The sequence below is a fragment of the Corylus avellana genome, chromosome ca7, assembly GCF_901000735.1.
Source record: "Corylus avellana chromosome ca7, CavTom2PMs-1.0".
NCBI classification, from domain to species: Eukaryota; Viridiplantae; Streptophyta; class Magnoliopsida; order Fagales; family Betulaceae; genus Corylus; species Corylus avellana.
In genome coordinates, this window is record NC_081547.1 from 12,932,091 (window position 1) to 12,946,403 (window position 14,313).

The 14,313-nt window shown below is 35.6% G+C and overlaps 2 protein-coding genes across 2 annotated transcripts in view; one reads left to right on the forward strand and one right to left on the reverse strand.

Moving 5' to 3' along the window:
* LOC132187879 (receptor like protein 24-like) overlaps nucleotides 1-857 on the forward strand; it is a 2,695-nt gene extending 1,838 nt beyond the window's left edge. The window contains exon 3 of the mRNA XM_059602309.1: nucleotides 1-857. This exon is cut by the window's left edge and continues 603 nt beyond it. Within this exon, the coding sequence (XP_059458292.1) occupies nucleotides 1-857 (857 nt within the window).
* A 9,948-nt stretch (nucleotides 858-10,805) lies between these two features.
* On the reverse strand, nucleotides 10,806-14,249 carry LOC132187880 (coniferyl alcohol acyltransferase-like). Its single transcript, XM_059602310.1, has 2 exons — nucleotides 13,827-14,249; nucleotides 10,806-11,768 (listed from the first exon to the last, which is right to left on the reverse strand). The coding sequence occupies exons 1-2, from the start codon at nucleotides 14,247-14,249 to the stop codon at nucleotides 10,806-10,808; spliced, it is 1,386 nt and encodes a 461-aa protein (XP_059458293.1).
* Nucleotides 14,250-14,313: the final 64 nt, after the last annotated feature.

The window sequence follows — 14,313 nt, forward strand, 5'->3', positions numbered from 1 at the left end:
TCAACATGCCTTCTTTAGCAATCCTAGACCTTCGCTCCAACCAACTCCAAGGGAAACTCTTAGTTTTCCCAGAATATGCTAAATACTTGGATTTCTCGAGGAATAATTTCAGCTTTGTCATACCAGCTAGCATTGGTAATTCCCTTTCTTTAACTTCTTTCCTATCTCTTTCAAGCAATAAATTATATGGGAATATCCCTCAATCAATATGCAATGCTACATATCTTCGTGTTCTAGATTTGTCTAATAATTTCTTGAGTGGTATGATTCCCCAATGCATATTTAAGTTGAGTGAGCCTCAGGAGGGGTTGAATATAACTTTAGGGGTGCTGAATCTATGGAGAAACTACTTCACTGGTGTAATTTCTAATACGTTTCCAAGACATTGTGGCTTACAAACTTTAAATCTCAATGGAAACCAATTAGAGGGAAAGCTACCGAAATCTCTGGCCAAATGCACATATTTGGAAGTTTTAGACGTTGGGAACAACCGCATTGAGGATGCCTTCCCATGTTACTTGAAGAACATGTCCATGTTGCACGTCCTTATTCTACGATCTAACAAATTTGTTGGGCCCATTGACTGTTCAAGGTCTAATGCCTCTTGGCCGATGCTTCAAATTGTAGACCTAGCAGGAAACAATTTCACTGGTAAGCTTCCAATAAAATACTTTTCTGATTGGAAGGCAATAACAAATGATAAAAATGAGGCCCAATCTCATCTCAATCACCTCCAATTTGAAGATGAGTCCGAGAATATTTATTATCAAGATGTGATAACTTGTAACATCCCCAACCCGTTAAGGCTAGATTTGTCACTTTTTCTTTTAAAACATAAGCTTTGCAAAGATGTATAAGGTCTATCAAAGTGTTTAATACAAATTATTGGAAAAATTAATTTTGCCCCCATTCTGGCCTTCTATTCCAGCATGCTCTTTACCTGAAACAAGAAATAAAACTGATGAGCCCCAAGGGGGCCTAGTAAGTGAAATCCACAACCATAAGCAGTTTTACTCCTTGTCTCGTTTTGAAAATTGGAACTCATAACTACATATGTTCCCAGTATATTTTTAAGAAAACAGAAAGCACATAAAATATATTATCATCAATAAAAATGTCGATAGTCTTTATCTCATACTAGGGCCCATGTATATTGTTACCCACGTATACTAGGGTTGCGCGGTCCTTGCGACCTGGGATGAGATACTGTGGCCACAGCCTTGCCCCTTTGGCCAGCCGATTAACTCTGGGTGCACTCAGCATGGCAAAAAAAAAAACACTATGATGGAACCAACTTTTGGCAGAGCCTCTTTCAGTGGTTGCGCCTTCATCCTTAGCATTGGTACCGAGCTTCTTTCTTGTTTCTCTTGGGGCCAAAAATACTCTCCTCCATACATGTGCCCTCATTTTATAACTTTTTTCTCATTTCTTGTACTTCTCTTGATACATTGTAGGGCATCATGTTGGAGCGTTTATTATCATTTTCTCAAAATTCTCCTTATCAACATCACTATTTTCAAAATGTTTCTTTTTCTCAAACTTGTCATGCATGCAGCATAATTCCATAATATAAACAAAATGATCATTTGCAATTTGAGGCATAATTTCATAAATAGCATGACATGATAATTTTTCTGGAAGGGATAGTAAATTCACTTACCTCGATAAAGATGCTAGAGAGACTGACCAGCACGGTCACACACCTGAATTAATACAACTTAATTATGATAGCCTTAAATTAATAAAAAGCTAACCCTAGAACCCCTAGGCTTCCACTTCTACCCCTCAAATGATTCTAAAGGTAACAATAGATTCCTAGACTTTTTCCCGAATACGAGGATTATAAGTGTGGATTACACACATAATTCTTTGAAAAAAACTTTGGTTCCTAAGTAACTATTCTTGGCTTCTTACAAGACAAGTGAACGCTAGTTGATAAATTCCAAGGCAAATAAAAGGATATATATATATATAAACATGGGTTCTTTAAAAGGTGACATGAGAAAGGTCATGAACATGGTGGTTGACAAGCCAAAAGCAATAAAAATATATTTATATATTTATATGAAATATTGATTTCTTAAAGGTATGCGAAAGAAAGCACGAGTTGCAATTTGTTGTACTAACGTAGAGACATATCCTATATAGTATTCTCAATATTAGGCATGGTCTAGGTTTTTCATCTACAATACAAAGCACAAGTATGAACAACAATTATACTTGCATATTTAATTGAAAACATAAAAGAAATCAACAAAGGGGAATAAAATAATTTACCTCAAGTGGAAATGAAAGTTGGAGAAGATGACTCAAAGCTTTGAGAGCTTTGTGTAGTATGTTGTATTGGAGAAAGGTAGAGAGAAAGAGAAGTGATGCTTGGGTAGTGGGGTACGGCTAATGTGAAAAGTGGCTAGGGTTTTATCTTGTTCCTATTTATTTGGGTGCTAGGAAGAGCAAAGAGAAAGAGAGGTAGGGTATGTACGTGTGTTTTCAATCTCAAGGAGGCTAGGGTTTTGTCTTATTCTCCCAACTACCCTTCTAGGGTTTGGAGGTAGTGAGGTGGATATATTTATTTTAATTAATAATAATAATACCAAAATAAGTAGAGGCAATTTCTCTTGTAATACGTAAATTGCTAGAAGGTGATTTAATTCAAAACCGATTTTCTCTCTTAATGGTTCTTAAAGCAATAACATAATTACTAAAGTATAAAATCATAAAAATATCCCATTATAGATACGTAAATTACCTTAATGCTACCCAATTTTGTTTATTGGGATGAGGATGTAATGGAGGCTAGGTTCAAGACAAGAGGATTAGAGAAATCAATGCAGTTTACCAAGTTTCCTTAAAAGTAATATTTTTAAAATTTAAACTTGGAGCCTTTAAGATGCATAGGTGGCTAGGGATTTTGTAAGTAGGGTTTTTGTAAAAATTTCCTTATAAAGAAAAATCACTTTAAAACATAATTTTGTTCATATACGAGTATTGGAGCTCATGACAAATTTATGAGATTAGCCCATACTAAACCGTTAAGCCAACCTTGTCATTCGAGATAAAAACCTTTACATCAATATCTATTTTATATATAGATATATAGCTTGGCCCAAAGCGAACAATATCATACCACTTGGATCAGGGGTGTTACGTATGGGATCAGAGTTATAGCCCAGCCTAAGATGGGGGGAGTGTGCACAAGCTCATGAAGGTCACCAGCGAGGACGCAGGGTCGTAAGAGGGGTGATTGTGACGTCTGACATTGCCTGGGCATGGAAAAGATAATGTGTTTATATAGAATATACTCTCTCTAAATGGTATGAGGTCTTTTGAGAGTAAACTCGATAATAAAACCGTGCGGGCTTGGCCCAAAGCGGACAATATCATACTACTTGGATCAGGGGTATTACATAACTGTTACCATCAAAGGCCTAGAGGTAGAGCTAGTGAAGATCCTATCTATCTTCAACTCTCTTGACTTTTCATGGAACAATTTTGGGGAGCTTATACCTGAAGAAATAGGAGAACTCAAATCACTATATACTCTCAACTTGTCGCATAACACTTTTATGGGTCAAATCCTCCCATCTCTTGGCAAATTGAGTCAGCTTGAGTCATTAGACCTATCAAACAATGAACTTATTGGTGAGATCCCTATTCAACTTGCAAATGGTCTTATTTTTCTTATCGGTTCTCATCCTTTCATTCAATCAATTGGTAGGACAGATTCCATAGATTAAGCAATTTGCTACATTTTCGGAAACTTCCTACGAAGCGAACATAGGACTATGTGGCCTTCCGTTGAGAGAAAAATGCACACATGAAGAGTCGGGATCATCACCTCCACAGCCGATGGGGGTGGTTTGGTCACCCCCAAGGGACCAAATGGGGGTGGCTCAAATGGCCCAAGGGGGTGGCTACGGACACCCCCAATGTTTTTGGTTTTTTATTTTATTTTATCTTTCCTTATAAAATATAGGAACAATTAGGTATTTTCAATAATTTCCTTAAGAGAAAACGAAAATTATTGATGGATGGGTCACATTGCATTTTTTTTTTTTTTTTTTTGGGTACATTGCAAATTTTTAAATATTGAAGGAAAAATTGAAAATCAGGTAAAACTTTTGGGGGGTATTGTGTAATTTTTCCAAATAAAAAAATTAACAAACAACTCAAAATACAAAAAAATCACAAAAAATATAAAATTGATTTCATTTTTAAGTCACATCGTCAACAATACATTAAGGCTATGTCTTTTTCAATGTAGAATATTTTCTGAAAAATGTTTTCCTTGTTTTTTGGTGTTTTGTATGAGCGAAAATCTTGGTCAAACAGAAAAATTTCCAGTTGACCAAGAAAACCTTCTTTAAGCTGTGTAAAATGGTTTTCATTTTTTTTTTTTTTTTTGTAAACTATTTTCCGAGTTTGAGCTTGTCTGTAACACATCGCCTTTAAATAACAAGGTGTGAGTGAAAATATCTAATTTCACACGTGATGTTACTGTTTGGGATTGTGCCATAAATCCCAATGATTTTATATTGACATTCAAATGTTTGTAATGAATATATGTTTTATTCATTGATTAAATGATTTGAGCATATGTCATATGAAATGTCTTTTATATGCCTATTACTAGAAGGTTTATCATATTTATTATGCATGTAAAATGTCATAGGATAATATTGAATATGCCTACGGGTGTGAATAACATGGTTATTGCACAAGGTCTTAATCCATAATCTTTGTAATCCTTAAACCTATAATGTTCCCAATTGTTAAATGGAACTGGGGCATTTCATTTTGAGAAAGATTATTACACATCGAATCTTGGTGATCTATCTTGATCAAGTGAATCAGTGACTTCAGATTGAGGTGTTGAGACCCTAACAGTGTGTTTGGCAAAGGACTTGAAAAACGAAGTGGGCCGGAACTGTAGCAGATTTGATTGATGTGAAAGAAAAAAGTAAGAATGTTTTGTATGAAAAAGTGAAAAAATTTGTTTTATAGTTATTTTTTTATTTGAATAATAATAAAAAGTGATTGATGTGATGTAAAAACTAAGAATGTTGGAGTTGATTTTGAGATGAATTTTTAAGATTTTTGGGTCCGGTCCGGCCCATTCCTTTGCCAAACACAACCTAAGGTACCGAACAGACCAATGAGTTGTCTTTTCTCAAAGACACCGTTTATAAGGAAAAGGGGTAGAGAAGTAAGTGATAGTATCCTTGGCCTTAATTTTGCTATGAAATATTTCATGGAGGGATCATAAGTCAATGTTAAATAAGTCAAAATAATTAAAATATTGTTGCGTAAAAAATGTCAAGAAGACTTGTTTATAGACATATTTAATCCAATAATATTTTTTCCTTTAAGTCTCTCACCAAGCTAATGTAATTTAACCAAAGTTAGGTTTTCTTATTTATTTGCTACATGTTTTAATTATTTAAAACATGGGTTAGAGAGATATAGTACATTAATGCATATATATATATGAGAATTGGGCTTTAGATAAAAGTAAAAGGTCCAAGGAGTTAGTGGAACACATAAAGCCGAAGAAAATTCCCTTACTTATGTGTTGGTGGCTAGAGGGATTGTGTTGGGATGAAACCTATGGCCCAAATCCCTACAGGAGACACATGAGGCCAGGGAAAATATCCCTGGCCCCGTGCGTCACTTATAGTTAGAGGGGAGGCTAGGGTTTTTTCCCCCTAGCCGTCCCCCTCTCCTAGTTTAACTAGGATTTGCTTTTCCCTAGTTCTAATTACCACTTGTCCTACATTGGTTATTTCTAAACCTCTACCAGCATGCTAAGCCTACAAATAGAGAAGATCTTAAGCTGTCAAATGGCTCATCAAGTTCCCTTGATAACTAATTTTCAAAAATACTATGAGAATTATTAGTTCTTGTGTTAACTCACAAAGAACAATAAGTTTAAGATTTGAAGAGCCAAGTAAGAGTTTACACTCTCTTTGTTATTATCAGTTATTGGTGAGAAGATCTAAAAGTCTCATGATCCCTAAGATCTGTCGTGCTCTTGGAGAAGGAAGGAATAACTTGTTATTGGAGAAAGAAGAATCAAAATTATTTTGCCCAAATCTAGGTGTAACCGTTGATATCCAAGTAAGTGTTCTTCGTTCTTGTGATTTAATTTTAAATTGTAACGGTTCTTCACATATTCTTCATAAAGAGTTTGTGGGCATGAGAATTTGATTTTTCCGCTACACAAATATCCGATTTGCAATCCTATTTCCAGTAATTATAGCTACATCAGAGATAATAGATCTTGCAGTGATATAATATTTTCTTTAAAAATGTGTATTCCTCACCAAACACTTAAGAGATACTATATAAAATTTTATTTAAATAAATATTAATATTGTGCTCTTACATGATAAATGTACACTAGCACATTAAGTAAGCATATGTGTTACAGGTAGCACATTAGCAAATATATATAAACAAATAATTTTTACATAACAACGAAAGAAAATACATTGTAAAGGAAACACATATACATAGCAAAAGATATACTAAACAGTAACCATGGTCGTCTATCAAAAACAGGAGGCAATAAGCAGGATCGGCATATGGATTCTCTAACACCTATGCAGTGCCAATTAGGCAATTGCTTAAGGCCCCCAATAAAAATAAGGCTCCTAATATATATAGTATAATTAAGTTTTCTTTTATAAAAAAATAAATAAAAAAATTTAAAAAAAAAAACAATTAGAGCCTCAATTGTGATAAAAGTTAGTCACTTGTCTTTAATTAAGGCCTCAATTATGGTAAAAAATAATATTATGACAAAAAAGTTAGTAAGTGCTCTTTAATTAAGGCCCCAATTATGGTGAACATAAATGTAAAGAATTAAATCCCAAGATATTAAGACTTTAAAGGAAAGAGAAAATTTGGAAGTTACATTAATTGCACACCTAAAGTAGTTACTAAGCTCATAGTTTTTTTTTGATAAAGTGATCTCTTTCTTGAAAACTCAAGTAGGGAGTACAGGTCCCCAAGGGTAGCTCAATCGACTGTGGACCACGCCTTATGAAGCAGTGGTTACTAGTTCGAATCCCCCCTCCCCCTTCCCTTGTATGGACATGTCAAAAAAAAAAAAAAGTAGGGAGTACAGATTTCTCAGAAACAATAAGTTTCTGGATACAAGTGGGTGGATCAGAGAACCACAACTCATCCTTGTTTTAAACGTATAGCATCAATTATGTGTCCCTTTTTACTCCAATCCCAATCCTGCTCATTAGAGTTCACCGCTTCCACTATTAATTTTGCATCCCCCACGAATTTGATCCATTCATACCCAAGCTCACAGCAAATTTAAGTTGCTTCCATAGCAGCAAGGGCTTCGACATCAGTGGGTTCCAAACATCCCCGCCTGTAAAAACATTTCGTAGCAAGTATATCCCCTTCATGGTTACGTATTATCACTCTCATACCCCAACTCCCACGTGTATGATCAATCGAAGCGTCCCAGTTGGCCATGATCCAGCCTATGGGAGGAGCCGTCCACTGAACCTGTCGACGTACTGCTCGTGTTGTGACTTCCACTGCATGCCCCGCTTTGTAGTCTAACCGGGCTGACTGCATATGACGAACAACCTCTTCCGAGTGCTAGAGTCTACCACCAGACGCCAAATCATTCCGCCTTAACCAAAGCCTCCTTGCTATACCCACAAACTGCAGAAACTCCTCATCATCACAGCGCTTTATCACCTTCTCAACTAAGCTCATAGTTTAAGAATAAAGTAAATTTCATTTTGTAAATTAAATTTTACACTTAAAAAAAAAAATTATATGTAGCTCAACACAAAATATGACATCTGTTGAAATTAAATGTCTTTTAACAAAAATGAATTTTGCAAGTCATTTGAAAAAAAAAAAAAAAAAAAAAAAAATTAAAGGCAAAAGTAAAAAAGAATGATTTAAAATTAAAATGATTTAATTAAATATTTAAATGAAAAAAAGGTCCTACTTAAATTTGTTGCCTAATGCCTTAAAATCTATTAAGTCGACTCTGCACCTATATGATTGTTAGATTACTACAAAAGAATAGGCAGATAGATAGATGAGTTCACAGTTAAATAAGTATAAAAATCACCGAGTTACACAAAAACATCCTTAAAGATATCTTTATGGTAACATCTACGTCAAAAAAAAAAAAAAAAAAAAACAAACAAACAAACGAACTTAGGAACCCCATTTGAGGCCAATAGTGAAGCAGAAGAGAGTTGCTCCATGGAAGGCAAGGCTTTATGCACTTGCCCATAGTAAGAAAGTCGCATATAAAGGAAAGAGCAAAGAATGGGAACAACTTTTGAGGTTGTTTAGATCATCGAAGTCAAGGGGCTGGGGCTCCATGGGAATATCCCGCCAAACATGGAATTAATGGATTGTCAATGGGTTCCTAATTTGATCTGAGACTCCATCTAAAAAGGTCAACGTTATCAAAGGTCACCTGAAACTGAGGGCGACTCACTATACTCGGTCATGGTACCAAGAGAAATAGCAGCAAACAGTGGCGGGCCTACAAAAATCCTAAAAAAAAAAGTTTACACCCCAAATTTTTGAGGTTTATAAGCCCTCTTCCTCTTTCAGTCCCTAGTATTTTTCTTTCTTCTTATTCTTCTTCTTCTTCATTTTCTTAGAGAAAATAAAAAGAAAAGAAATATATAGCAGATCTTGAATGAGAATTCTGAATCTGATTTTCTTTTTTTCTCCTGCTTCTTCTTTTGGTTGGCTTCTCTCTTCTTCAATTGATTATTCTCAGACTTGCATTTGATTCACTCTCTCAATACCTTTTTCTGGACATGAATTTGAAGAAGAAATGTGAAAGGCTTTTGTTTAAATGTGAGAAGTAAAAAATAAGGAGAAGATGCTAATAGGCGTGGGTCTCAAGAGTGCTAGCTGGTGCGTCAGTCCCAAACCCATAAGTCCATAGCCATTAAATTTCACTCTCTCGAAGTCTCTCATCTCTCCAAGACCCACTTTCCTTTTCTTTTCTTTTCTTTTGTTTTTGTTTTTATTTTATTTTATTTTTTTTCAACCCACATAGGTGGCATTTCAACCACTTAAACTAATCTTCTTTTCTTATTAGTATGTTTTTGTTCTATTTCTCACACACACACAAAAAAAAAAAAAAAAAAAGAGTATGTTTTTGCTCTAGAAAAGATATTAGATGTTAGTGTGAAAGACTATCTTTTAAAAAAATTGCATATTATTGATAGATAATTAAATATTAGAAGTAATTAATTGAAATACAATATTGTGTTTTAAATAAATATTTATATATGTTAGTTTTTGGGTAATCAGAGTAATGTTATAAGTAAGATTCATATCGTTCTCTTATTTTCAAAAGTATATAGATTTTTTTTTTTTGACATGAAAAGTATATAGATTTTAAAATTACTATTAAATTTGGAATGAATCACTATTAATTTTTTATATAATACATCACATTTGGGGATAAAATAGAGGTATAGTCTTACTATAGTGTTACTTGATCAAATAAACAATATTAAAATATAACATTATATTATATTAATTAATTATTAATCACACTCTCTGCCCTAAAAAAAAAAAAAAAAAAATCCTAGGTCCGCCACCGGCAGCAAAGAATGAGTCGAATGGGTTTGGAAATGAGAAATTTTCATGCTTTGAAGTGTTCCAATTGAAAGGAATTTTTCATATTTTCCCAAGTCAGTACATTTTATCCGAAGTGGAAACCATCACGTGTTACCTTTGCGTGTTATCTTCGTATCTTTGTGCAGAAGGAGCCACCTGTGCTTTTCAATTTGTGGATCGAATAAATTATTATATCAATTAATTAGAGCAAACAGATTCCATTTCCAGTGATATAATTTGTCAACGTAAATCATATTAATTAATACTTCTATTCACATTTACTTTGAACTCACTACAATTAAATTCTCACAAATTTATGATAATATACAAATGCCATTGGACTACAAATCTTTTTCTATGGCTTCTGTCACTTAGCCACTTAGGAATTTGGATCTTCTCATTCTTATATTTTAAAATTTGAGTTCTTTATTTTATTTAACGGTTTAAACAAATACAAAATTTGTGCTATTGAGTCGTATTAATTTTGAAATGACTCAAATTTTAGAATATGAGAATTTTATATTTAAAAATATATGAAAATCTCATATTTTAAAAAATATGAGGGGATCTCAATCAATCACTTATTATATCAATTAATAATTTATCACCTAGTAGCCCAAACCATGTTATTGTTTTTTTTGTTTTGTTTTTGTTTTTGTTTTTTTTTTTTTTTTACTGTTACACGTACAGCTCTATTCAAAGTACAAACATTTTGTGTAACCTTAATTTTTTGGACTACTGATTTACTAATTTTGTACCGTCGAAAATTTATCTCATTTCAAAATTAATATGACTTATAGAATTACTAATAAATTTGTGACAAATCATTCTCATGATAATTTTAAAACGTCATTTCACATTACTCATATTTTATTGCATTCCAAACTGAGAAAAGGGTATAATATGTTAGGGTATATCATGGAGTTTAAAAATAATAGTAACTGACTTATAGTTCAAGAGTATTAGTGAGTTACACTTGAAGACTATTACTGAGTTAAAGTGAATGGTTAAAGATTATCACTTAGCTAACCTAACTAGAATAGAAGTCTATTTGTATTCAACATTATTTTTTTATAAATAGCGGCATGTTATATTCTAATATCACTTAGATAAATAAGAGCTTAATGTAACCTTATGGCTCGATATGATCGACATAGGCATCCAGTTTGGATTTAATAAAAGTTTAGATAAGTAGATGTCAAGGGTCTAAGAAAATGGGCAGCCTCAACCTCTATCAACTCCACTTGCCCTTTCAACAGGTGCATGTACACCACCCAATCTCCGTTCCCGGTCGGGCTCGGCATCGGCATCACATACCCGGCATCCCCGCCCCACGGAAAATGGTACGACCCAAAACCTGGCATACCCCACCCGAAATCGACCTTACACGCTGGGAACCTCTGCCCGGACGACACCACAAAAGCCGGTCCGTCTTCGCTCCCGTTACAATATATCTTTGCCAAACCAGGCACCGGACGGTGAGCCTCCACCCAATCTATGAGCCCCAAGAAATGCTCCTTCGTCACCGCACCTTCCAAGAATTCATGAACTTTATCCGCCACCCACTCCAATGGCTTTTCATTAAGCTCGTCCACTTGCTCGGCGCCGTAGGGTATGGAGAGCACGTTTCCAAAGTAAGAGCCCATGAGTGAAGCTTTATGTTCATCTCCTTCAATCAACCTTGTCCTTCCGTCAACAACAACGCCCATTTTAGTCATCTTTTTGTCTGCACTTTGAGCAATAGCCGACCTGGCAACCATCTTCCACAAGAATGCACTGAAAGACTCTAGTTTGGTTCTCCGGCAGCCCTTGGTGCTGGCTAGAGATTGCAGTTGGCTGAGTTGTTCGGCCGTAATATAATATATGCGGCTGATGAGATGATCGGAATCAGGCTGTGGATGTTTGGGAGGTGGTAGTTTGGTTACGGGGATGTACATATCATCCAAGGAGGGATGAATGGAGCCAGGGCGTCGCGGGTTGAGTAAAGATCGGCGAAGAGATGGTGGACTAGAGATTGGTTTAGACTGAGCCACCTCAGCCCATGAGACAAGAAACATGTTGGCCGAGTAGGCGTCTGCTACTCGGTGGTCAAACGAGCACGCCACCACCAACCTACCACATCTGAGCTCAGTAGCCTGCAACATGGTTCATAGTAGTAGTACATCGATCATGCTTAGAAAACGAAAAAAAAAAAATATATATATATATATTCACAGGAAACTGAAACCTGCGATTTTCCCAAGAACATGCCGGGAAAATCAATGTAAAAATCAAAATCCAAAGAAACAAATTTGAAAGTGCGAAAATCTCTCTCTCTCTCTCTCCTTGTTCTAGAAAACTCGATGAAGAAGAGAGGAAAATGAAAATGAATATTAAATGAGTGGCCAGCTAACTGAGAGAGAGAGAGAGAGAGAGAGATTTTCACCGTAAACCAATTGTTGTGACCTCACGGAGCGCTGGTTTGGGTTGCGAGGCGAGGCCGGCGCTCGCAGGGTGTTGGTTCACCGGCGAGGCGAGGCCGGAGCTAGCAGGGCGAGGTCGGAGCTCGCGGGGCTCTGTTTTTTATTAATTTTTTTTCTCAAAACGACGTCGTTTTGTGGGCATTTTTTTAATTGATTTTTTTTTTTCCAAAATGGTATTTTAGTAACTTAATCTTCCAAAACGACGTTGTATTGAATTTTCCATCCTATTTGATGGTGATGATTAACAGAGTGGCTAAATTGCAACTGGTTAGTAGTTTGGAGGGCTACTTTATTACTTTTTAAACATTGGGGGAGCTAAATCGCAAATGGCTAGTAGTTTGAGAGGCTAAATTATATTTTTCTTTCATCGTAATTGATAGTTTGTGGGGTAAATTGTCATTAGGATGATAGTTTGAGGTGGTTAAGTCAACTTTATCAAAAGAAAAAAAAAATGTTGTGGATTTCTTTGTGTGTGAACATCGATCGGTACAGGAGCCATCAGCCATTTGACATGTATGGTGTTAAGATGACATAGATTGCCCTCCTTACCTTTACTATCCAATTTTTGATGCTTTAATTAGTTTAGTATTTGTACCGCCCCCACCAAATATAACGCGGTATTTTGCATAATTTTTGTAGGATTAATAACTTTTTTGATACTTAGGTTTTAAAGTTTTTTAATTTTCTCCTCGGTTTTAAAACATGACAAAACTAGTATCTTCGATTTTGAAAAAGACCGAATCTCCACCTCTAGTTTGAAAAATTCTATGTGGGTGGGCGAACCACCCCCAGGGGATGGCCGGCCACCCCAAGTTTGACCTTAGCCATCCCCAAGGCTGGTCGGGGGTGGTTCGGCCACCCCCAAGGACAAAAAAGGGGTGGTCGAAACCACTCCCATGGCCCTTGGGGGTGGCCGAGCTCAGCCACCCCCAGACCGGCCTTGAGGACCCCCAAGCTCAAACTAGGGGTGGCTTGCCACCCCAAGCCACCCCTAGTGGTGGTTTGGCCACCCCGACATAATTTTTCAAACTGGAGGTGGTGATTTGGTCTTTTCCAAAATTTGAGGTATTAGTTTTGTCATGTTTTAAAACTTAGTGAGAAAAATTAGAAAACCTCAAAATTCAGGTACCAAAAAAATTATTAACCCTAATTTATATATATATAGTAAATTATTTCAAAAAAGAAAAGCATAAATTTAGGCCATGTATCTCGCTTTCGGTAACTCCAAACTTTTAGTTTGTTGTCCATTATACTTTACAAGCTCTCCCTACTCTTTACACTTTACTAAGAGCATTCTTTTTAAACTTAGATTTTTTTAAAAAAAAAAAGTTGAAAAAACTTACAAAACAAGTCATTTAACAAGCTCTCTACTTCATTTCAAATTTAACTTTGATCAACAAGGCTCTCCAAATACCAAGTGTCGAAAGGTGAAAGTTATTCAGCTTTTTAATCTTATATATACTCATTTTCATTATTTCACATCTGTCAAGAACAAAATAATAATAATAATAATAATAATAATAATAATAATATTTAACTAAAGTAGAGGAATATATAGTGAGTATGATATTTGGTTCATTTTAAAAGTGATTCTTCAAATTTAAAAAAAGTGAGTTTTTTTTTTTTTTCTTCTTTCTTCTTTCTTCAATTAAAATTTAACTTTTATTTGAAGAGATCAATATGAATGTTTCTGTCCATAAGTAAGTCAGTACTAGTGTTTGTGTGTCAAACCTGGACAGCGAAAACTCTGTGCTTCTTCTCCGGCACAAGCTTGCCTTCAATGGTGTCATCAGGGTTATACAAGTTGAGGTCTCTAAGCTCTACCTCAGCAAAAGCTTCAACAAACTCCACCCCACGGTTGTTGCAGAGAATTTCAGGCTCACCAACAGAATTCTGCACCACCTCGCCAGCAAACGCATAATGGGATACCAGAACTTGCGCCAAGGCCTTCTTCAGAACGCTGGCCATGGATTCAAAAGTCAGGTTGTGCACGTTTTTCTCATAACAGAAAAACACACCCACGTCCACAGGAGGAAGAAGCAAGTCGAGGTTGGATAGTGGAAGCCAATACTCTTGCAATGGAAGCACCGCAGCCACCACCTCCCTCTTGCTGACACTCAAGATGAACTGGTCCCCCACTCCTCCTGCACCCATTGTCTTGTTAACTATCTGATTCAAGTTTTGGTGGATGTTTGAGAGAAAGTTAGAGGGAATAATT